The sequence below is a fragment of the Acanthochromis polyacanthus genome, chromosome 12, assembly GCF_021347895.1.
Source record: "Acanthochromis polyacanthus isolate Apoly-LR-REF ecotype Palm Island chromosome 12, KAUST_Apoly_ChrSc, whole genome shotgun sequence".
Taxonomy (NCBI): Eukaryota; Metazoa; Chordata; class Actinopteri; family Pomacentridae; genus Acanthochromis; species Acanthochromis polyacanthus.
Window position 1 is genome coordinate 1,638,320 of NC_067124.1, and position 24,343 is coordinate 1,662,662.

At 40.9% G+C, this 24,343-nt stretch overlaps 1 protein-coding gene across 4 annotated transcripts in view; it reads right to left on the reverse strand.

Moving 5' to 3' along the window:
- LOC110958292 (proprotein convertase subtilisin/kexin type 4-like) overlaps positions 1 to 24,343 on the reverse strand; it is a 230,409-nt gene that overhangs the window by 184,940 nt on the left and 21,126 nt on the right. For 2 of the 4 annotated variants that reach the window (XM_051956574.1, XM_022204760.2), the window contains 3 exons: positions 22,031 to 22,123; positions 9,280 to 9,361; positions 3,795 to 3,898 (listed from right to left, as the gene is read on the reverse strand). In XM_051956574.1, coding sequence (XP_051812534.1) covers positions 3,795 to 3,898; positions 9,280 to 9,361; positions 22,031 to 22,123 — 279 coding nt within the window. The remainder of the gene's footprint in view (positions 1 to 3,794; positions 3,899 to 9,279; positions 9,362 to 22,030; positions 22,124 to 24,343) is intronic. The other 2 variants (XM_051956576.1, XM_051956577.1) reach the window with 1 other exon arrangement.

Below are 24,343 nucleotides of genomic sequence, written 5' to 3' on the forward strand. Positions count from 1 at the left end.
AGATTGTCATGCTGAATGATCTATTCTATCCAACTTGCAAGCAAATAGATGGAATTATGACTTTTCCAGTCATTTTGGAGTTGTGTTTGTGTGTGATCTGTGTTCACAGACGGGCTGTAGAAACAGGACGGTCAGCTCAGGCTGAGGTTTGGTTTGTTATCGTCTTAAACTCTGGTAAACTAAAATATGTGGCTCCAGCCTTGTTTATTGTGAGACATGATGCTGGATCAGTGTTCGTGTTTCTGTTTTGTTGCTGTTGATTATGCCCGGTAGTTGTTATTGACTGAATTCTGGAGTGTGGTCAGCTGCCAGAGTGTAGCGTGAGCTGTAGACCTATATATTTGACCGTACTCTTGTGGTCCTGTAACGTTTTGATTACAAGCATATCTGCCGCTGTCTCAGCAGGCAGCATTTAGGAGTAGACGTGCTGTTACACCACAGTAATGGCGGCGCCCACAAATACAGGACATTTGAGATCCCGTATGAGACAAATCAATTTAGCCCAATATACAGGATGTCCCGGCTAATACGGGACAGTTGGCAACCCTACTCTCAGCCGTTTCAGAGCAACTGAAGGCGGCTGTGGCTCCAGGCTATCAAGCGAGTGAATTGGACGGAGGATACCATCAACAATGCACGTGTGTGCTCTGTTGTGGCAAATAAAGCGAAATCAGTGCAAAATATACTGACGAGCTGTCGGTTCCCACACGATTAGAGCCACTAATAAAAGCCCTGTCGACTGTTGTGACAGGGGGACATAAACAATAATGTGGCTGGAGTCGCCGCCATACAGGTGCAGTTTGCTGTGTGTATGTAGTTCTCCACTTTGTTGATGATCACCCATGCCTCATACATCGTAGTCTTCTGCCCTTGCCTTTGGCTGGGTAGGATTTCAGACATCAAAACACAAAACTCTTAGTCAGTGTCCTTGTATAAACTGCGTAATCATAGGCCTCTATAGATTTGTATGCTCGCAGCTTCTCTCTAGTGTACATGCTAGGTTTTTCAACTAAATATAAATAAATATCAGGCCATTGAATATTGGGCCACTTACTAACGTCATAGTCCCATTTGGTAAGTGTACAGGGATGTGGGAGCCTCTTGCCATTTGTTAAAGTGAGTTTTTTAAAGTATTTTTCGCGATCTTTTACTGATAATGCACCCGCATGGCTTGACAAGCCACTGCGAGCCGCTATACTTCTGGCTCCAGGGAGCGCGCGCAGCCCTCTTTATCTAACCAACAGTATATGGGTCTATTAAAGACTAATATCCGAATATTTGTTCCGCCCCATAACGTCCGACGGGGGGGCTTCAAGTAACGGGCTAGTGCAACATTCTGCGGGCTACTAGCCCGGGTGGCTAGTGCAGAAAAAGTTAAGATCTAACCCTGGTCTGTCTTTCTGTCTGTCTGCTTTCTCTCTATCTTTCTCTCTATCTTTCTCTCTGTCTGTCTGCTGTGTCTGTCTGTCTCTCTCTCTCTCAGTCAGTCTGTCTACTCTCTCTTTTATTTGGACACAGACACCTGTTATATGTAAAGACTGCCTTGTTCTAAATAGAATCTACCTGGTTAGCCCTGATGTGCCATTTGGAGGGCAGGTTAAAGGTTAATGTGTCTTTTCATTGCAAGTTTGCAGGGTTGTTACCTTTGTTTTGGTTTTATGTTGTGGAAAAACTGCTACTGAAGAAGGTTTAGAAATTGGTAAACCTTAAGTTACATGTTTGGTTACAGTCATTCAGTATGTCTAATATTTTGATGTTAAACCTCAGGGACAGTTTTAAAGAATATTTTAAAAAGAAAATGATTGAAACCTGCAACGCTGGCAAGAGCATGTTTCTTGAAATATAATTTATTTTTTTCATATAAAAGATTTAATTTATTGTCATTTTAGTTAAAGAGGTTTACCTGAATATTCATTTTATTGAATTTATATTTATATTGTATGTCTGATTGAATTCATGCACAGAAGACAAATAAATCGGATATTTGTTACTCACTACTTGAGTAGTTTTTTCATCAAGTACTTTTTTTACTCTTACTCAAGTAACTTTTTAGATGACTACTTGAGTCATATTTTTCTAAAGTAACATTACTCTTACTTGAGTAAAAATTTTGGCTACTCTACCCACCTCTGTTCCTTTACTGTAGCTGCCTTCACTCGCTGCTTGGTTGTTGGTCTTTCTGCTTTCAGTTTTGTCTTCAGTAAGACAAAAGCTTCTCAGTTGACTTAAGGTCAGATTACTGATTCAGGTATTTAAGAACATTACATTTTTTTGCCATCGGAAGCTCTTGGGTTGATTTTGCAGCAGGTTTTGGGTCACTGTCCATCTGTACTATGAATCTGATCAGGTTTGCAGCATTTGACTGAATCTGAGCAGAAAGTTCAACTCTATACAGCTCAGAATTCATCGTACTACTTCCGTCAGCATTCACTTCATCAATAAACACCAGTGACCAAATTCCATTAGAGAACCATACAGAGAGATGATGTTCTCTGGATTATGAGCCCTTCCTTCCCTTCTCTATACTTATGCCTTCCAGTCATTCTGGTACAAGTCCAGATGGTTTCGTCCATCCAAAGTGGGCAGGCTGTTTGAGATGTTTTCCTGTCTTAAAATTGTTTCTTCATTTTACACCAGTACTGTAAACAATAAATAATAGTAACTTTAGAATACAAGGATGAATTGATCTATGTTTGACATGTGAAACAAAACAACAAAAAAAGGAAACAAGAACAAACATTTGCATCTTGAGGCAAATTACCTATCACCTGCCTCGATACCTGAGCTCACTAGTGCATTGCAGAGTTTGAGACGGTACTAAATTATTGATTTGGCCACTCCTAAAGATCCAGTTGTCTCTCTGAAAGGTCTCTTTTGGTTTTTCAGCAGTTCTTTTAAATGACATATTGAGATTTCCACCCAGTGGAAATGAAATTCTTTAACTGACTTGACTTTTCGTTTGCTTAAAGCCACACATGGCCATGAAACTGATTATCAGTGAATTGTGCAATTATTTTTAAGACTAGTAAAATAGAGAACATATGTAAATAAACAGCTATAATTCCTAAATGTCTAAATACAATATTTTTGGTACTCAAATGAATTAAAACTAAAAGTCTACACTTCAGTCACATCTGTTCACTTAATTTCAGGTCCACTGCAGTGGTGTAAAGGGACAACATGTCAAAAAATTTGCACCTCTGACTATAAATAAATTAGCCCTTCGGATTATACAAACACTTAATGGAATTACAATTCTGATCAAAGTGCTCATATGAGGCTATTTACACTGGCTTTAGTTCTGATTATAATTAGGCTAAAATGTAAATTCAGCTACTAAAGAGTCTGTATTGAAGCTGGTATTTTGTGCTAGTAATCTAATGTAAATATGACATTGTCATACTGACCCACACTGTTGTTCTGCCCCTTCTGGTCTCCACTATATTGGCCGAAAAGCCCGAACAAGACTGCTGAAGGGATAAGCATGTCTTGTTGTTGCAGCCCAGTTGAGTGTCAGTGTTGCTGTGAGCCTCATCAATCTCCGACATCTGTCTCAGTTCAACACGGACAACCCCATTCACCTCCTTTCTCTCCTCGCTTTCTGTCTCCGTGATCTCCCTATCTCTCTATCTGCTCTGTCTCTCTCTCCAGTCACACATGAAAGCCTGCCTGACTTACGCCTGTCAGAGGAACATCCTTCAACATGAACACAAGAACAGAGGAGAGAATGGAGACTTCCACATAAGACCAATGAACACACACACACACACGCACACACACATAATTACACCCACCAGCTCCCACTGCATGGGCCAGAGTGGGTCATTGAAGGTGAGGGACTGGTCACTCTTATTCTCCTCAGGCTGCCTGTCAGATGCAGACTCCGTCCTCTGGGAACCTGCAAGCACACAGATCTATCATGTGTGTATATGTGTGAGTAGTTCTTTTTTCCTTGTCTTGAACTCTGACTTCAGGACATCCTTGGTCTCCAACCAATGGTAAAAAGCTCTTCCAGAACCCCCTCCACAGAGGTGGAATACCGCGGGCAGATTACCATATCATTAGCATATAATTAGCATCTCATTACTGTAGCACAGCTTGGCTCGCTGTCTGTGGACATGCCATCAGCTCATCAAGGTCTGCACCTTTCTCTCCATATACTTCATGTTACACACTCTGCCACACTATCTCTCAGTTTTTGTTACATTTTTCGCCAAAGTTCAGCACTCCCTCTCAATGCTATTCCCTTTTTCTCCATCCCTCTCTCACAATGACAGATACGAATCGGCTTGTTCCATAATTTACTGTATGTATTGCCGAATTAATTAATATCACACTCGCCTTTTCTGAACTGACTGCAATAAAGCATTCCACACAAGCATGTATGAATATATTTCAAGCATTACTAATGAGAGGCAATTTGGTCCTGAACCATTTGATTTGGTACACAACTTTGTACGGTTCAGTATTCCTCTGGACCAAATAATTACACATGCACTACTGTGATTGGAGAGCATGTCTTAGCACATGTAAAACATAAATTATAAAATTAACCCCTGCTTGTATAACCTTTTCACAGAGTGCTATCAGTGTGACAAATGCAAATAACAGGCTGGAAAATTACGAGTTCGATTGTTTGAGAGTCCTACAGTTTCCAATACGCTTCCTCAACACTTAAACAGCAGTGGATAAATTCTGTGTGTCAGCATTAGTAAAGTGAAGTTGGGTGTAACACAGTTTATACCTTTAATGTAGAGGTATTCATTCAGGCTTCTGTTGAACCTGACATGTATAAATGAATGCATGAATAAATGGGATTCTTTTGAAGACACCCAACCCAAGCAGACTTGGGGACCAATAAAGCAGTCGACTCAAATAAATCAACAGAACGAGGCGATACTAATTAATAGTCAGGGAGATCAATAACTAATATTCTGAACTAATTCCTTTGCTATAAATGTGAAAATCTTGCTATCAAAATTTAAAATAGCACAATCACCAACACATTGTTGTACTTATTTTTAACACACATTTGATCAAAAAGAGCTTTTCAATGTTTATCCTGCAGTGTTGATAATCCTTTGCTCCTCACATGTGACCAATCAGAACAGACTATAGACAGAGAGAGGAAGCTGCATCACAGCCAGAGTAGCACAAATTTAAATAAATGTATTGTGTGGAGAATAGGTGAAACAATAACTACCGATGAAAATAAATATATATATATATATATATATATATATATATATAGTGTAAATATAAACATACTGAGTATACTTTTGACAGGGTCTGTGCTGAGCATAATGATATAAAATGAAAGCATCTATGCTATACCGATGTTTGTGCGCTCATAATGGAGCTGAAGGCAGGAGATGATTAGGTTAGCTCAACATAAAAACTGAAAACGGGGATTTAAAATGATGCAGCATTACTGACAAAGTGGTGACATTTGCTTATTTTTTTCTTACTCACCACATGCTCATGTTTGACTGCCTACATTTTTACAAGAAGAATTATGACGAATGAACCCCCGTTCAACATTTCCCTTTCAAAATAAATGCTAAGCTGCTATTTTCTGTGTTATTCCAAACTGTGGATCTTGCTTTCCATTAGAACAATCATAACCACCAATCGTATCAAGTGCTTTAATAGAGTTAAGGATCCCATAATGAGGCTTTTCCATTCGGCCAAGAATCAGTGTTTGGCATGAAATTGGTCATATCTGAGATATTAAATCCTGGCACACTTTATTGAACATTGGCGGCATCGATCCGAAAATACTCCTAAGAAACATTCAATTTAAAAAGTTTACGTTGGCCAAAATGCTCAAGCGCATTCTCTGTTGCTTTTTTCCTGCTCTATAACTTCAAACAAATAAACATACAGCTGCAGTGTTCATCTGACATCTTCTTCATGTTTCTTTCTCTGTCTGTCGCTTTTACATCATCTGTCAGCGCCGAGGCTGAGCGACACTGAGGATGGTAATACAAAGAGAGAGAGAGAGCACTGCAGCAAGACGTGAGCCAGAACACTGTACTGCAAACACAGCCTCCACTTCCCCACACACCCACACATAATAACGCATACTGCATGTATGTATGAGTGGACTTACAGGTATACAAATATGTGTTGCGATTATTAAACCGGCGTTAAAGAGCTTCAGTACTGGTTTCATCAGAGACGCTGACTCTCATAAAGGTCACGATGATGACTCGACAGCATGTTGACAAGCATATGTTGTAAACACTTGCATAAATACAAATACAGCAAAACACACATCACAGAGACACACACACTTATATACCTATGGGTAAAACATTCAGCTTATGTAGATCGTATCATACCTCATTTCTCTAACTACAGATGCAAAGTATTTTTGAAAGCAGTTCTTAAATCCGACTTGACATGAAAGCCAGATCTGAAATAAAATATCTGCATTGAGCAGGGGACTGATTCCACGTCTTTAAAAGGATGAAATGAACTTATAGTGTGATAGAGAAGGGTAGTAGATAACAGAGGAAACGTGGTTACGTTTTAAAATAAAATTAATTGCTGTAACAGTGGACATGAATGTGAAATGTTATCTTTATAAAAACCCTTTTTGCAAAATTAGGTCATATGCTTTTTAATTTAAATGCACAGACATGTGATCATCAGGCAAAAATACAATGGCACAAGACTAATGAGGCGTGAGGACCAGTGACTAGTAAATAATGTTCAAGTATCTACTTGGTATAATGCCTAAAGTCTAAGTGCAAAAGTAAAGCATTTAACGGGTAATTTTTCCACTGTAATCTGTTTATTTAGAAGTGCATTCTGCTCTGTTCAGTACTCAGTGTACAATCATGACACCAACAGTTGCAACATGTTTCCTCACAAATCCGAACTAATAAATTATAAGATGGACTGATTTGTGAGTAAAATTAGCGCTGACGAGAATTAACGTGATTCCAGGACATGGTATTCCAGATCACAATAGGTTTGTAAAATGTTCCTCTGCCAATTTTAAAAGAGGACAGCATTGACATAATAAATTAGACTTGCTCCTGCTTGATAAAAGCCTGCAAATACAAGAGGAAAATAAATACTGAAGATTTCTCGAAGCAGGTAAGAAAGTGGAAGTGCTAAAAAGCTCTTATGTTATTACTTCCAAAGTGTTTGTGTTTTGAACATTGCAAACTGATTTGTTATGTTACACTTGGTCTGCAGCTATCCAAAACCTGTGAAAACCACAATGTAAGTAGCACAGATACTTTCAAAGCTCTGAATATGTGGTAATTTATTCACTAGGGATTCATTTTTGAGACATTTTTTTCCTCTGTTTTAGTTTTGCTGTGCATTTATCTCACCGTTCAAATTTTGGGGTCACTCAGACAGTTTCATGTTTTCCATGAAAACTGTTAAGGCTGCACAAATATCAAAGAATCTCAAACACAAGAAATTCAATGGACTGGCCTCCAGTTTGCCCTTTTGCTTTCTTTTAAATTGTTTTCATTCTCAAACACTACTGTTCAAAAGTTTGGGGTCATCCAGACAATTCTATGTTTTCCATGAAAACTCACACTTTTATCCATGTGCTAACATAACTGCACAAGGGTTTTCTAATCATCAATGAGCCTTTCAGCACCATTAGCTAACACAATGTAGCATTAGAACACAGGAGTGATGGTTGCTGGAAATGTTCCTCTGTACCCCTATGGAGATATTACATTAAACATCAGCTGTTTACAGCTACAATAGTCATTTACCACATTAACTATGTCTACACTGGATTTATCATTCATTTAATGTGAAATTAATTGAAAAAAACTGCTGTTCTTTCAAAAATAAGGACATTTCTCAGTGACCCCAAACTCTTGAACAGTCGTGTAAATAATGACACTTAAATATTAGTGCTTCCTATCAGCGAGTTCTCAGCGGAGCAACTGAATGCACAATGACGCACATGCTTGGAGCCTTCTGGACGGAGATGGATGAAATTTTTTCAATGGTACACTTCCATGCGCCGGAAATCCGGCGCGGCGCCGGAAAACTTTAAGCCCTGCACCCTGGACAGGTCACCAGTCTGTCACAGGGCTACATATACAGACACACAATCACACTCACATTCACACCTACGGACAATTTAGAGTAACCAATTAACCTCAGCATGTTTTTGGACTGTGGGAGGAAGCCGGAGTACCCGGAGAAAACCCACGCATGCACAGGGAGAACATGCAAACTCCATGCAGAAAGATCCCAGGCCCAGGCCGGGATTTGAACCAGGGATCTTTTTGCTGCAAGGCGAAAGTGCTAACCACTACCTCACTGTGCAGCCCGGAGAGATTACAAACCCCCCATAAAACTACCTCCTGAATCAGCTTCTTAATACAGGTTGTTCAGTCATACAGAGATCGTACATTGTTTTTCCCAAAAGTAGAAGAATTGTGTTATTTCTGTTGAGAATTGTTTTTCTTGTATTCTCTGTGCTCCTCTGCACTACAGCTGTAACGACCTTCGGTTTCAATTTAGTTTTGTATCTTTTTTTTTTACTATTATGGAGGTTGTCATTGATGCCATGAACTTCAATCCATTATGTGCATATGCACTACTTAAACTTGCTAATTACAGCAATGTTGTGGTCGTAAGAAACAAGATTTTCGTGTTCAAGATTTCACAAAATACCCCCAAATTTACTTTTTTTTAAAAAAATAATAATAATTTCTGAATTTTACTAGTTTCCATGAAAGTGTGAATACACAATTAAATGTTACATGCCCATTTCTGAAAACATGTTTACCTACTTTTTCATATATTTTAGTGGATTTACTAATTGGTTGTTGCTAGAGGTACGGACCCGTACCCGTAGCCTGTGGACTACGGATACGGCACTTGCCATTTGCCAATCAGATACGCGAGATCTGGTCACGTGACTCCCGGTAGACGCTAGCTGTACGGACCCGTAGCATCGGTACTACAGGCACGGACCCTAAACCTGACCCTAACACTAACCCTAACCTTAACCTTTGCTTACCTTTCAACAGTTTGCAGTGGTTAGCAGCTTCTTGACTCGCGAGACTCGCATACGGGTCCGTATCTGTCTGGCAAATGGAAAGTGCCGTACCCGTAGCCCACAGGCTACGGATACGGACCCGTATCCGTAGACACTACCTTACTAATTAATTGATTTGTTCCTTAGTCATATTTTTAAGCTTCAGCCAAGTCCAATTATAAATATTTACTGCAAGAAAAATATAAGCATTTCTGTCCAAAAACCACAATGCTTTAGTCAAAACTTACTGGTAGCAGGACTGTGATCCAGTGTGGTCAGAGGAACACGTTTGCTTCTGTAATGGCTGTGCTGCCTCTGCACCCAGTGTACCTGCAAACCACAAAAAACATTTCTGTAAATCCCTAAATAGTTGGACCTCAGCTGTAAATTAACTCTTCATTTGTTGCCTTTTTTATGATGGCAGACAAAGGAATTCATTTCACTTTGATAAGAGTAGCGTCCACACTTTGGCCCACCCAAAAGATGCTCATGTATTCTAATAATGTTCAGTTTCAGCTTTGCTTTACGTGGCTTTTTGTCTAGCAGCGTGGATTTATGAGGATAAAAGCAAAACAGTGAAAGGCATGGAGCAGATAAAATATTTTGTTCCCTTTGGTTTCATTCTACTCAGAAAGCGAGGGAAAATCCATAGCACAGGGAGCGCTGGGCATCTTTCTGGAGGAGAGTAAAAGGTTTCCTCTTCATTAGTTCAAAGAATACTCGCTTGCTCTGTGCTTTGCAGTGCCATTGTCCTGGTGTCCTGGGTTAAAAAGAAACAAAAACACCCCCACCTCACCTCCACCTCTGTCCTCAGCCGCACACATGCACGCACACACCTACACACCTACACACACACACACACACACACACACACACACACACACACACACACACACACACACACACACACACACACACACACACACACACACACACACACACACACACACACTTTCTTTCATAGGCCGCTGCTTGCAGCTTTGATCTGATAAGAGGCTGGTCCTTGTGAAGGTGGGCGCAGTAAATCAAACAACAGATCACAGACACACACACACAAACACACATATCACTGTCAGCCCACCATTGTCCTCTTACACTTAAATCAGAGTGGAAGAGGTTGAAAATAAATACTATTGAGAGGCGGCTGCGGTCTTTTATGTCCTAAAAGCCTGCTGGCTTTATTCCCCCTTCATGTTCTTCAATTAGACTCAATTAACAAAAGCTAGGAGCTGGTCTAAACTACCCAAAGAAGACAGCTGTTAAAGCTAAGGACACTACATGTGATTATTATTATTATTATAATACAGAAGACCTCAGACAGGAAGAGGATGTGATATGTGTACAGGTCTGCTAATGTAATCAAATCAGTGTTTATTTTAGGCACAGCATATTGATTTATGTAAATTTAGGATGATTTTAAATATAATAAACTCAATGTGATACTTGGAAAAAGCAAATTCACACTACATTTGCTAAATAGTGTTCATAGGCAGCACAGTGTCGAGCACCACCAAACCTCTGTACTGCAATATTACAAGTGATAGTTTACCTTTAAATAAAAGTTTTTTTATTTAAAGTGAGTTTTTTTCATCATGATGCAAGCAGTTTCCCAAAGCAGCAGCTTCCAGATAGTATATTCCAGCAAGACTTCTTAGATACCCCATAATAGATCGTTTCAATGAACACAAATGCAACATTCATCATACAGCGTGCATGTCTACTGAGCTGCACAATGGTAAAGTGTGTTGAACACAGTGTGAGTGTATGTTTTCACAAGCCTACCAATACAAGGCCTTTATTAACAGAAGTGAACCTGCAGTGACAGAGATATTAACCTTCCTAAACAACTCCCTGATGAAAATGCATTTAAATCAAGATATTGAATATTTTGTGGTGCTGCTTCATTGGCAGGCCGCTGTAGACGCAGTTAATGTCAATGAACTATTACACCCCAACACAAGAACATTTCCATTTCCCACACAGCCTATAGGTCTGTAGCGCTCAGTTTATCCTCTCATCCTGTTTCAGAATTTCAAGATGTCTTCTCAACATGTACGGTAACAATGATCAGGAACAATTAGTGGAACAGTTCCTAAACCCAATCCATTCAGATGAGCCCACAACACATGTACATACACACTGATAACAAGAGTGTCAGTGCAAACATGTGTGTGTGTGTGTGCGTGTGTGTGTGTGTCCCCACTGCCTTGTTATACCCCTCCAACCCCTCCTCTGGAGCAGCCAGGACACAGTGATCAATACACATGATAGGGAGCTAATCGCTCTCTGTCAAACCAGGCCCTTCCAGCTACTAATGGCACATGCTCACCAGAGAGAGTGTGTGTGTGTGTGTGTGTGTGTGTGTGTGTGTGTGTGTGTGTGTGTGTGTTCATATGAGCCTTAATGGCAGATTGAGACTCTTTAGGGAGTGTTGCTCAAGGTTAGACTCGGGGGACGAGGGGCAATTGACCACACTGTCTGTGACACTGACCCCTCCACTGTCAGCGCATTCATCATCCGGCTGGGACACATTGGTAGCACATGCACGCACAGAAACACACCACCCATAGACACACAAAAGTAAAAAAAAAAAAAAAAAAAAAAAAGGTCATAAAAGCCCCGTGTAACTGCATGAAAAATGATATTGTCAGAAAGAAAGCTACTTTTCATGAGGAGAACTCTCTTTTAAGCTTGCCCAACACATGTTGCAATACAAAGAAAGTTGGTGCAACTTCAGCATCAACTACAAAAGCAGCTGACGTTTCTCCCTTCAAAATAAAAGCTGTGCTAAACAGAAAGAGAGAGGCATACAGAGAGAACAAGGTTTGAGATCAGTTTAAAAAAAAAGACAAAGGCGAGACTATGAAAAATAAGCTTGTTTGGAAAATTCATTTTCCAACAGTGAGAGGGAAAAAAGAGAGCAGTGGAGTACTTGCATGATTGAACAGCTGAGGTAGAACTGACAAAGGCACAATGTGAATGTGTGGAGGAGGAGGAGGAGAAAGACAGTAAGATGGAAGGAGTAAAAGTGTGTGTGTGTGTGTGTGTGTGTGTGTGTGTGTGTGTGAGAATGTGTATTTGACGATGTGTAGAATGAAGTGTGTGTGTGTGTCTGTGTGTGTGTGTGTGTGTGCAAATATGGCTCTATAGAACTGAAGTGAATGAACGAGGAAGGTGGTGAAGCAAAATAGAAAGAAAAGCGTGGGTGTGAGGGTGTGAAAGTGTGTGTGTGTGTGTGTGTGTGTGTGCCACATATTCCTCCCGTGTCTCTGTATGAATGAGTGGATGCGGTGGATGGCAGGCAGCTGCAGGAGTGTGATAGCCGAGTCGAGCTGCACAGATATCAACGCTGACATTTTGGGCTTCACTACTCACCCACGGCCCCATGGGAAAATGATGGCAATGGCAGCAGCAGCGGCCACATCCCCCCTACCACCACCACCACCACCCTAACCCCTCCCCTCTGCCTGTCAATCTTAGCTCTGTGCTCTTCCTGATGCTCTGTCGGCCCAGACCTGGCCCTGGCTGAACCTATTATACCATGAGGCCGTTGAATACTCCATTGTGGCCCACCGCCTCCAGACCCTGCACCGCACTGCTGATTCCTATCTGGTCCTCAACCCTCCCACCCCAGACACCAACCAGCTCTCTGCCTCTTCATTCAATGTTTCATTTCTAGCTGCCAGACTGATAGCCCTGACCACAGAGAGACAAACGACTGAGGAGAGGCCTTGTGTGTGCGTGTTACTGCCGACTAGAAGACAAACAGTCAAGAGTGTGAGCTCTACAGTATCAAGCAGCAAGAAGAGGGAGGAGGGAAACTGCATCAACGGGAAGAGAGTGAGCAGATAACAGGGAGATGCTCTCTGGCCCCTCCTCTAGCCTTCTTTCAGGGCACCTCTTGGCCTCCTCTCCCTCCTCTGCCTCACCCTCCCTCCTTCCCCCTTCCCCATCCACCCCCGGGCCCTCTGGTGTGTTGCTCACTCCATTGTGTCAGCCTTCAGAAGTGCTCAGTTTGAGTGGCAGGCCGTCACAGATCAGTTCCCTGCTAAAGCGGCCCGGCAGGCCAGGGTGACGGGCCAGGAAGGGATCTAAGTGGGGTTTATCAGCGCTTCTTAACGCCTCTCCAGCTCCCTGACACAAAAGAGAGGGGGTATTAAACATCTAAAGCAAACCAAAAAGCGTGAAAGCTCCTTATAGGGCCGCGGGATTGCGGATGTGACTCGAGTTTTTAAAAAAAAGCCAAAAAAAAAGAAAAAGGAAAAGAAAAATAAGAAGAGGAAAAAAACACACAAACGCCTCAACAGTGAGGAAGCATTGAGGGAAAATTCAAATGTTTTCTCTGTGCTGTGTGGATGGAAGAGTGAGTGGGTGGGAGAGAGAGAGAGAGAGACAGAGAGAGAGAGAGAGAGAGAGGGTGAGAGAGCATCTGTAGGATGAAGATGGAAGTTAAGTGTAAACTAGCTTAACAATGGTTTCTTGTTTACCACCTGTTTTACACTGATCAGGCTCATATATGAAGCTTACACTAGTTCAAAAATTAAACAAAAGCACAAAATAGAAATAAAAATTATAGAAAATAATGACTTCAACAAAAGTAATGACCTGCATAAACCTGAATGACTGTAGAGGCAGGAAGGATTCGATTTTTAAATTCAGATTTTGTCTACTACATATATTCAGGCACACTAACAAATGTCAGAATTTCACTTCATGTCCAACTGAAGGCCTCCCACTGAGCAGTGAACAAACAGCAGGTTTTCCAAATACCATCTTCTGATAAACAACGTAGTTCAAATGTAAAACTAACGGCACTGAATTAAGTCTGCATTAAACAAGGCTACCAAACCATTTTCTGATTATGAACCAAAATGACATTACATAAAAGAGTGATGTGACGGGTCTTTTTGCTTCGTAGATTAGGATGCTAATGGGAAGAGACTGGAGGGTCACAACTCCCGTCAAACAGTGCAGATGTTGCGTACCTGCAATAGTGAATGGGCCCTCTTCACAGAATAAATCCAAACATTCCCAGCAAGGAAAACACAAGTAAGTAGTAAAATTAATGGTGGCTGAATTGCATTCAGCTGCATCAGATTCAGGGTCTTGTTATTATTGATGCTGGCTCACTGTCACAGTGTCATGGTTTACTGGGACAGATGTCATTAGCAGCATCTGTGCTTTCCCTTCCATGACAAACCAAACTGTCTGCTCTGAAAAAAAGGGGGGTTCTTGTTTGATTTGTTGCTTTGGACTGTGTAGAAACAACTTAAAATTTACTGTCCATCCATTTATCCATCAAAATATAAATAAAAAGACAAACAAATAAACCGCTGACATCAATCCAAAATACCTACAATTCCCATTCTTGTAGGAGGAATTAGTTTGTTTGCTTCAGTCTCACCTCGATTTGTAAGTCAGATGAATCCAGTATAAGCCAGTAAATACATCAGTAAAATAATATACACAAAGGCCAGCAGGTTACAGTGACTAAGGTGAGTCTCTGCCCTTTTCCCTGAGATGAACAAGTTCATCTTGACCAGTTTTTATTTGGATATCAGTATATGTTGTCATTGCATGCAAAATGACTAAGTGGCTGAAAATGTGCCTGAAATCATTCCCTATTGCATCCTTAAACTATTCCACAGAAACAGCCTGCTCTTTAGTGAGTATTAAAGTGGACTTTGTATACTAATTACCATCATGCTGAGCCACCACTGACAGATGTGGAGTCACTTGACTTTAACTGTATATAAAATGTCATTAAAATGCAGTCTTGGCTAAAAGTAGTGGATGTGCCATGGACAGGGCCCATTACAGCGCATGAAGAACGGACAGTAAATGCAGTGCAGCATATGGTTAACTAAGACATCAAATATAATGCAAATTCAAAAAATATTTCAGATTAGCCACCACATTTTTAGCCATATATACCATCATAAATGCCAGTGAAATAACCATACTATTTACTTGTATGTGTTGCTTTTGGATTGAGCAGACATCATACAGTACATTACAAATCAGCCACAGGGAGGTTGAGCATTACTTAGTGCAGTGGGAAAACACGATTTTGTTTGCACTGGAATAAATTCTAAATGTGCACAAAGTGGGTTTGCCTGCTCAATTTAGCTCTAACTGCCTCATTATATGTTTGCAGATTTGTGCCAAAAATGAGTTCACCTACTAATAACTGGTTAGATAAGCATTACTCACAATGAGCTGGATCATGTTTGATCATTTGACTGGCTGAAAGGTAAAGGCTTTATAATATTTCATTTATTTTAAAAGCTGACCTGACCTTGACTACTCACCATCACATCGTCTTTTCTGATATAAAAAACTTTCTTTCTTATATAACCTTAGTCAGTTATTCAGTTTACATAATGAAAACTTCCCACTGGTTTTTCTACATGTGTCTTTGACTTCTCTCTGTGCAGAGCCTTGTTGCTGTCAGCTTAAGTGGTTGTATCAATACGGTTCATCTGCAGCTTAGAATAACTAGACAGACATTAGGACAGAGAAGAAAAAAACACTTTCAAAACAGGACGTCACAGGACAGGGACACACTGAGACCAGTGGTTTTCTGTATGTGTGTGTTAAGTGTGTAATACACCAGCAGGGACCAATGTGTGTATGTCAGAAGCTGGCAGGGGGTTAGTATCTGAGACATTTTGTAAAAGGTCAGTGTGCAGTTCAGTCAGAGACATGTCTGTGTGTTTGAGAATGAAACTGCAAGAGGTATGATAGTTAGGAGAAGAAGGAAGAGAGTCATTGAGGGAGGTAGGGATTCAAATAAACAAGCTACAGAGGACGATAGAAGAGAAAACTGTCAGATGATATTACAGTTTTTGTCACACTGCAGCCATATACGTGTACGTGTGTGTGTGTAAAAGACGTCTGCGTGTCTATATTCTATATATCATTATGTTTATCCTAAAGTTTGTGTGCATGTTTTGCTTCATAGCAGTGCATGTACGTGGGCTGTAAACGGCATGTTAGCTGAGTGAAAGTGCACGTGCACCCATTATGTCCTTATCTGTGTTTTGCCTCTGAAGTCTTGCATGTTTATGTTGAGCTGTTTTTCCACAGCCTTGCTAATTATGTCATTAGTAGTGCAATTAATACAACAGCCGATTGTTGCCGTGCTGACAGAGGGCTGCATCGGCCGGGATTACATGGTGGTAACACCTCCTCCTCGTCTGAGAAACCACCGCAGACCTCTGTTCTGTGAGCGTGTCTGTTAGCATGTCAGTGCTGTACAGTTGGTACGGAAAGTATTCAGACCCCTTGAAATTTTTCACTCTGTGTCATTGCAGCCATTTGCCAAAATCAAAAAAGTTCATTTTATTTCTCATTAATGTACACTCAGCACCCCATCTTGACAGAAAAAAACAGAAATGTAGAAATTTTTGCAAATGTATTAAAAAAGACAAACTGAAATATCACATGTTCAGAAGTATTCAGACCCTGTGCTCAGACATTCATATTTAACTCACATGCTGTCCATTTCTTCTGATCCTCCTCGAGATGGTTCTGCTTCTTTATTGGGGTCCAGCTGTGTTTAATTAAACTGATTGGACTTGATTAGGAAAGACACACACCTGTCTATATAAGACCTTACAGCTCACAGTGCATGTCAGAGCAAATGAGAATCATGAGGTGGAAGGAACTGCCCAAGGAGCTCAGAGACAGAATTGTGGCAAGGCACAGATCTGGACAAGGATACAAAAGAATTTCTGCAGCATTCAAGGTTCCTCAGAGCACAGTGGCCTCCATAATCCTCAAATGGAAGAAGTTTGGGACGACCACAACTCTTCCTAGACCTGGCCGTCCAGCCAAACTGAGCAATGGTGGGAGAAGAGCCTTGGTGAGAGAGGTAAAGAAGAACCCAAAGATCACTGTGGCTGAGCTCCAGAGATGCAGTGGGGAGATAGGAGAAAGTTCCACAAAGTCAACTATCACTGCAGCCCTCCACCAGTCGGGGCTTTATGGCAGAGTGGCCCGACGGAAGCCTCTCCTCAGTGAAAGACACATGAAAGCATAGAGTTTGAAAAAACACATGAAGGACTCCCAGACTATGAGGAATAAGATTCTCTGGTCTGATGAGACCAAGATTGAACTTTTTGGTGTTAATTCTAAGCGGTATGTGTGGAGAAAAGCAGGCACTGCTCATCACCTGCCCAATACAATCCCTACAGTGAAACATGGTGGTGGAGCATCATGCTGTGGGGGGGGGTGTTTTTCAGCTGCAGGGACAGGACGACTGGTTGCAATTGAAGGAAGGATGAATGCGGCAAAGTACAGAGATATCCTGGAGGAAAACCTCTTCCAGAGTGCTCAGGACCTCAGACTGGGCCGAAGGTTCACCTTTCAACAGGACAATGACCCTAAGCACACAGCTAAAATAACAAAGGAGTGGCTTCACAACAACTCTGTGACCGTTCTTGACTGGCCCAGCCAGAGCCCTGACCTAAACCCAATTGAGCATCTCTGGAGAGACCTCAGAATGTCTGTCCACCAACGTTCACCATCCAACCTGACAGAACTGGAGAGGATCTGCAAGGAAGAATGGCAGAGGATCCCCAAATCCAGGTGTGAAAAACTTGTTGCGTCATTCCCAAGAAGACTCATGGCTGTACGAGCTGAAAAGGAGCTTCTACTAAATACTGAGCACAGAGTCTGAATACTTCTGACCATGTGATAGTTCAGTTTTTCTTTTTTAATAAATTCTACATTTTTCTGTTTTTTTCTGTCAAGATGGGGTGCTGAGTGTACATTAATGAGAAATAAAATGAACTTTTTTGATTTTGGCAAATGGCTGCAATGACACAGAGTGAAAAATTTCAAGTGTTCTGAATACTTTCCATACCCACTGTAAATACTAGCCACGGCTCTCCACATGTGAATCTCTGAGCCTCATTCCTACAGACTGCTTTAAGGTGACTATTTAACATCACCGAAAGCAGACTGTGTTAATTCATAGACGATGGTGAATATTCCTCTTTTAATGGAACACAATCACAGTGATAAGTTCAGGTGAAATGGCTCCTTCTAAGCATTGTCTTTATGAAGACCTGGATAATTGCTATGACTGTGATGTACAGTATTTTTGACATTTTCTAATGCATTGTATTTCTTTGTCATGGCTCCACATCATAATCAGTGATTCTGAAAACATACTGTTTCACTTTGATTTGTTTTACTTAACATACATGTCAGTACAGAACGGAGACAACTATTACACAATCTATTTCTATAAAACATGAGATCTGCATAAAAGAGTAAACGTACGAAAAAATGATAGAAAATTCTTTTTTCATTCCACTAAAAGATATTCCTCTACAGACGATGCTAATAACACTGAAACCGTTTATCAAAGTGAATGTTTGCAGGCCTCTGACATCCTCAGACTAACTGATGAACTCATCTAGTGAACTGGGTGCTTCTTTGCTTTGAAGGTCAAAAGCTTAAGACTGTCACAATGTCTCTGCCATAGTCTGAGTACATAGCGCATTAATGCATTATTTGAATCCCAGAATCATGGATGTGACATATTAGGATGATTGTTATCACACAGTTACTGTTTAATTAGCATGAACTTAAAAAGCCATCAGGATTCCCATCATTTGAACAATCTGAGGCAGGGTTAGGGTTAGTTTTGTACAAGAGATGTATTTTAATAATCAGAATAATGCATTTTGACAAACAGAGGTTTTAACAGAGATGTAAATGATTGTTTGTACAGTGCATTCTAACACAGACTCTACAAATGTTTGTCGAATTTGCTTTGTGAAACTGTAGAACAAAGTCTATCTGCTTTTCTAAGTGCTTTTTGCTCATATGATGCCCAGCAAAAAAGTTTTTCTTTGTTAACACAGTTTGGAGATGTTCTGGAGACCAGTGGGCAGCAACCGTATTTACATGATTTCCGAAAATAGAATTTGACGGACTTCTGGCTGCAGCCCACACACGAGTGAGAAGCACAAGTTAGCTACCCATTTTACATGATATTCCAGTGGGATACCAGCTCTTTGCAAAGTTTACATTTGGTTTTTTTGGACACCCGATTTAACAAAATGCCACCTCACAATGACTTCTTTCACATGATGGAATTAGTTTAAAGCCAACTCTCAGCAAACATTCTGTAAATGTAGCCGAAGAGTTAAATAAGTCAGACGCTGGCGTCTTATGTTGGTTTGGCGAGTTCAAAATGGTGAAAATGTGGTGTTTGGGTTCATTTCTGCAAGCCTGAAAACAAATTTAAGATGAGCAAATGTCTACATTCCTCTAAACCAATACATTAAAATATGCTGAAATATTCAGTATAGAATTTTCCAGTGACGGAAAACAAATTCCTACCCATTCCAGATTTAAGATTTCATCAAAAATAAATCAAAATCATTTCTGAAACATTTATTCACAATGTATGTGTCTTTTAGTGTGTTTAACTTTATTGTATGAACTCCTTATGCTTTTTATCTGTATTCTATATGCTTTACTTAGAAAGTAGGCTGATCTAACTCCAATACATATTGCTCTGTTGTTATTCCTGTTGGATGTTTAAGAACATCACGTAAAGCAACTACTGATGAAAACAAACATTTTGGCTAACCGGTGGATTTACATTTACATATTTGAATGTTGATTTATGCACATTGTTAGTTTTAAAAGACATAAATAAAAACTGAAATAATATTGTAAAAGGACTCGTTTACTAAGGATGGCAAGCGATTATTTGACCTTCTCATCAGAACATGCGACTTAAACATTCAAGCACTTGTGGTATGATTGACAAATGATCTTGAGAGCGGCTTAATGATGTTTGTTATGCTGTTATCAGGAAAAATGTCAAAATCACAGTAATGAACGTTTTCTAACCTTTGATTCTGGCCTTAAAGGCTTCATTTGTACATCTCTCCTAAGGCTCAGAGCACGTGATTGTGCTACTGGAAACTTTAAACACACTCAATACTCACAAATTTTTCAAATCTGATGAAGAACTGGCAATAAAACAACACTTGGTAAGTAAATGTAACGCATGAAAATGCAGCCTTGTCACACTTTTGCCACACAATGATGCACCGGTGGCTTAGTTTTTCATTTAAATATTGTAATTACTATGGCGAGTAACAAAACATCTAAACAGCTGCATGACCTCAGCAATGGTGTATTATCATGCTTCTCTAACTAGAATACTACTGTAACCTCAAAAGCCACTTTAAGTAACATGAACTAATACTAATACAATCTTGGGTGTCCACTAAACTCTGTATAATGCAGCAGTTGGTGAGTTCTGTGACGTAGCCGACTAGCTATGCGATGAAAAACACAGCATGTGATGCAAAGAGGATCAACAGCAGACAGGTCGGTACAGACGGAGGCCTGGTCAGAGGGGGGCGGATGGAGGAGAGCTAAGGCTTTGGCAGAAAAACAGTTATCGCAGCTAAAATACTGTAATGAGGTACAACAACACATGCAACAACATAAATGTCTTCTGTAAGCCAACAATAACAATCAATGTTTTCAGCTTAAAAACTGCAATTTCACTGAATTCTGTTAGTTTGATTGGTATAAGGAGTAAGGCATTATCTCCTAAATAAAGTAAGTGATATTAGTGCGCATTTTTCCTGCCTCAAAGCTAAAAAAGACTGCTTCACATAAAATAACACACCCTACAAACAGACCTTAATGGAAAGACAGTTAAGGATGTAACAGCTGCTGGCAGGCAGAGGCAACGTCTAAATATGCAATTGTTCATTATCCCAAAACATTATTTGTGCAATCCATTAAACGTAAGACTCATTACGATATGTAGGACATTTTGGGGGTGCAAATTCATTTTCACCTAAAGTTATGACAGTAGAAAAGTAATTAAAGTTACAGTTTAATGAAATCATGAACCATACATGGAGTCACTGGAGATTGCGCATAAATTACTTCAATTAATCACACGCACACTGATTCAGATGATAACTCTGAATCAGAAAGTTTGGAATCTTTTTCTGCCTTTTACTTTCTGTCCATTTATTTCGCTTGCGTGTCTGTCTGTCTGTGTGTGTGTGTGCGAGTGCAGTGGTGCTTTGTGTGTGTGTGTTTTTTTTTTATTTGTCTGATTGAAGGGGCAGTGTGCTGAGGAAGGGCCAGAGGTCTGGTGCACCCTGGAGAAGGGACAGGACCAAAGCCACATCTCTGACCCTTCCTCTCATCCCGCCTCTTTCGCCCTGTGCTGTCATGGGATGTCTCCGTGGGTAACCGTTTCCCTGGCAACGGAAGCCCTGTGAGGAGGCTGCATTGTGTGCTCTGAGGGCGATGCAGAACGGCTCGCTGAAGGTGGAGAGGGAGGGAGAGAGGGGAGGGAGAGGAAGGGAGGGCACAAAATGATACTGGGTCGAACAGGCACACGAGCGACATCAGCAAGGTAAACAACTTTTAGCTATTACTCACCACATGGCTCTGTTTCTTTTTTGCATCCTTCGTGCTAATCAACACTAGACCCTGATTAAAACAGCAACACCAGCCAAATGAACTTTCATTTGCATATACATGCTGGGTAAAATCAGAACTGATGCCAGAGAGTGAATTCACCTTGACGTGGCCATGTTAAACGTATCAAACAGTCACATCTAAGTAGCTGAACGCTCTGATTTGCTGCGGTTACAAATCTATTTCCCGCTGTGTTACAGACAGTACAAGTCACACCAAAAAAAAGAAAAAAACTGAGAGTGGCTTCTTTTGCGATCATCCAGCATTATCCACTCTTTATGTGCTCATTTTAAGGGGTAGTTTATTAAATAGACCACTAGTTACTTCCCAACTTCAGTTTAGATTTTTTAAAGTCCTTCACTGACAACGTAATGTTTATTGGGCTGTGTGGGAGGGATATTACTGTTAATGATTTTTATTATTTTTGCTCTTTAATATACTTTGTGCTACAGTTCCTTTGCATGAAACATGTAAGACAAATAAAGTCCGAGTGATTGATTGATTAGAAACACTCACCCCTCCTGCAGTTGCTAGTCTGTCCTCAAAGGTGCCTCTGTCAGGACGCCCCCTGCTGTCTCTCAGGGTGTACAGACCCTCCAGGCTGCCAACCTGCCAGCACAGAAACAAAATTTTGCAGTTAGGCTTGAAAAATCAAACTTTGAGGACACACGGTTAGATGTAGCATTTGCTTAGTTGACAACATTTTATTCCAGAATCGGTAGAAATACTGCGGCCTCTCAACTGCAGGGCATGATAGGAATGCAAAGAGACGCATTTGGAAAATCATGCAGTGTATTCATCAATACGGAGAAACCAATGCAGGTACAGACTAAGGGTCAAAACACATAACGTATTCAGCCTTAATCACCCATATGACCCTTTGCACAACATGATTTCAGCATATCCCCTCTAGCCATCTGTCTTGTGTGGGTTTTTCTGCGAGAGGTGGGCAGAAATCAAATAGCACACAGTTTATCTAACCTTATCCTGGGCTTTTCATTTCCAAGCCTTATAAACTCAATCGTATTGACCGCCTGGGAGAGTTAGAACTAACTAAGTGAAATCTACTCGGCGGCAATTGTGTGCAAGGCGCACGTTGTGTGTGTGTCAGAGTAAATGTGTGTGTGTGTGTGTGTGTGTGTGTGTGTGTGTCTTGCTGATTCTATCTTCCTTCACTTTCATTCTCTCTATTCTCTGTCCCTGAGGTGCATCAGGGCTGAGACTGCCGAGTAAATTGTCCCAAATTGAGTTCCTTCTTGCCGGCAGATACAGGCCACATCCCGACCGTTTAGAGTGAGACAGAGAGAGAGGAAGAGAGAGAGAGGAGGAGAGAAAACAATCACAGCACACATCACTTGGTTGAAAAATTTCCCTCTAATTTCTCTCCTTGGCTTTCTTTTCTCTCCACCATCCCTGTCTGTCCGTCTTTTTCCCCTCCACTGCTGATTTCCCTGCTGCCTCTCTTTCTTCTCCCGACACATTATTCTTCGCTTCTCCCTCTTTATATCACTCCCTGTGTGTCTTCCCTTGTCTTTGTCTGCTGCGATAGGTGTACATCAGTCTTTCCTTGCTCAGCTTGGCTTTTTCTTGCTTTGATGATTCGCTCCTCTTCTGCTTGTTCCCCCTCCTCTATCTTCTTCTGTTCTTTCTCTCTCAAACTCCGTTACCTTTCTTCATCTCCCCCACCAACAGCATTTCTCTTCCCTCTTCATGCCCTTTCCTTGTGTTGGTTTCTGTGCCTCCTTTGGTACCTCACCCTTCGCTCCATGGCTGGCTGTACCCGGTGACACAGTACCCATCAGCGCAGGCATCCTGGGTGGAGGAGTCTGGCTCTGACGATAATCACACACTAAGTTTGTAACGCTGGCAGCCCAGCTGAGCTGAGCTGAACTGAGCACACGCGACTCCCCTGACGCCGGCACACTCCATTTAACTCAGTGGGGGGCTGCAGGCGTCCTGGGGTGGGAATGAAGCATGAGACAGAGATGGGGATGCCAGTGTGTTTTTGGGGATGGGGGTATTTGGGAGCTGGTGATGGAGCAGTGACTAGAGACAGATATGGAAATGGGACGGAGAAGGACAGCTGAAGCTGGAACTGGTTCTGGCAGGAAAGGACAGGAAAGGTTTTGGACTTTTGGTTCTGGGAAGAAACTGTTTTTTAGAAGATGCTCATGTCACCATCTCTACACAGAGTGATAACTTTTTTACTTTTACTGTTTGCTCTCAGCAAAGTCCTGTTCATTTCTTAGCTTAGTGTAGGGGGTATTTATTTTTCTGCAGGCAGTAGGGTGGTGGAAACGTGTCATCATCTGGAGAATTTAGATGTAAAGCCTCAACAGTAAGACTATGGAATTTAACTAAGTACATTTGTATAATTGCTATTCTTAAGTATTTTCATTTTATGCTGTACTTCCATTTCACTGCACAGCAGAGACAAAGATTATTTTTCTTCTCCCTGAACTGTACGAATTTGACTGTTTTGGTTATTAGCTATTAAAGGTGGTCTACTTTCAGTAATATTTTGCATCTAATAGGCTTCTCCTATTCAATTATCCACTTAGAAATTTCTAAATGATGCCTGTATCTCCTTCTTTTGAAAAGTCTGGAATCTATGACTATGGAATAGATTTTTCAAAGCTGGATATAATATGTCTCACTAAAAGTACATTCTCACTGTTTTTGGAAAGCCAGATATCCATTCCACACTTGTGTATTTTCCCTGTTGGTCCAGGGTTGGCTAAAATAGTTGACTCATATCTACACGCCTTTAAATCACACTTCCGGTCAGTAGAACTAAATTTTCTACTTCAGCAGAAGAATCTGAAAACA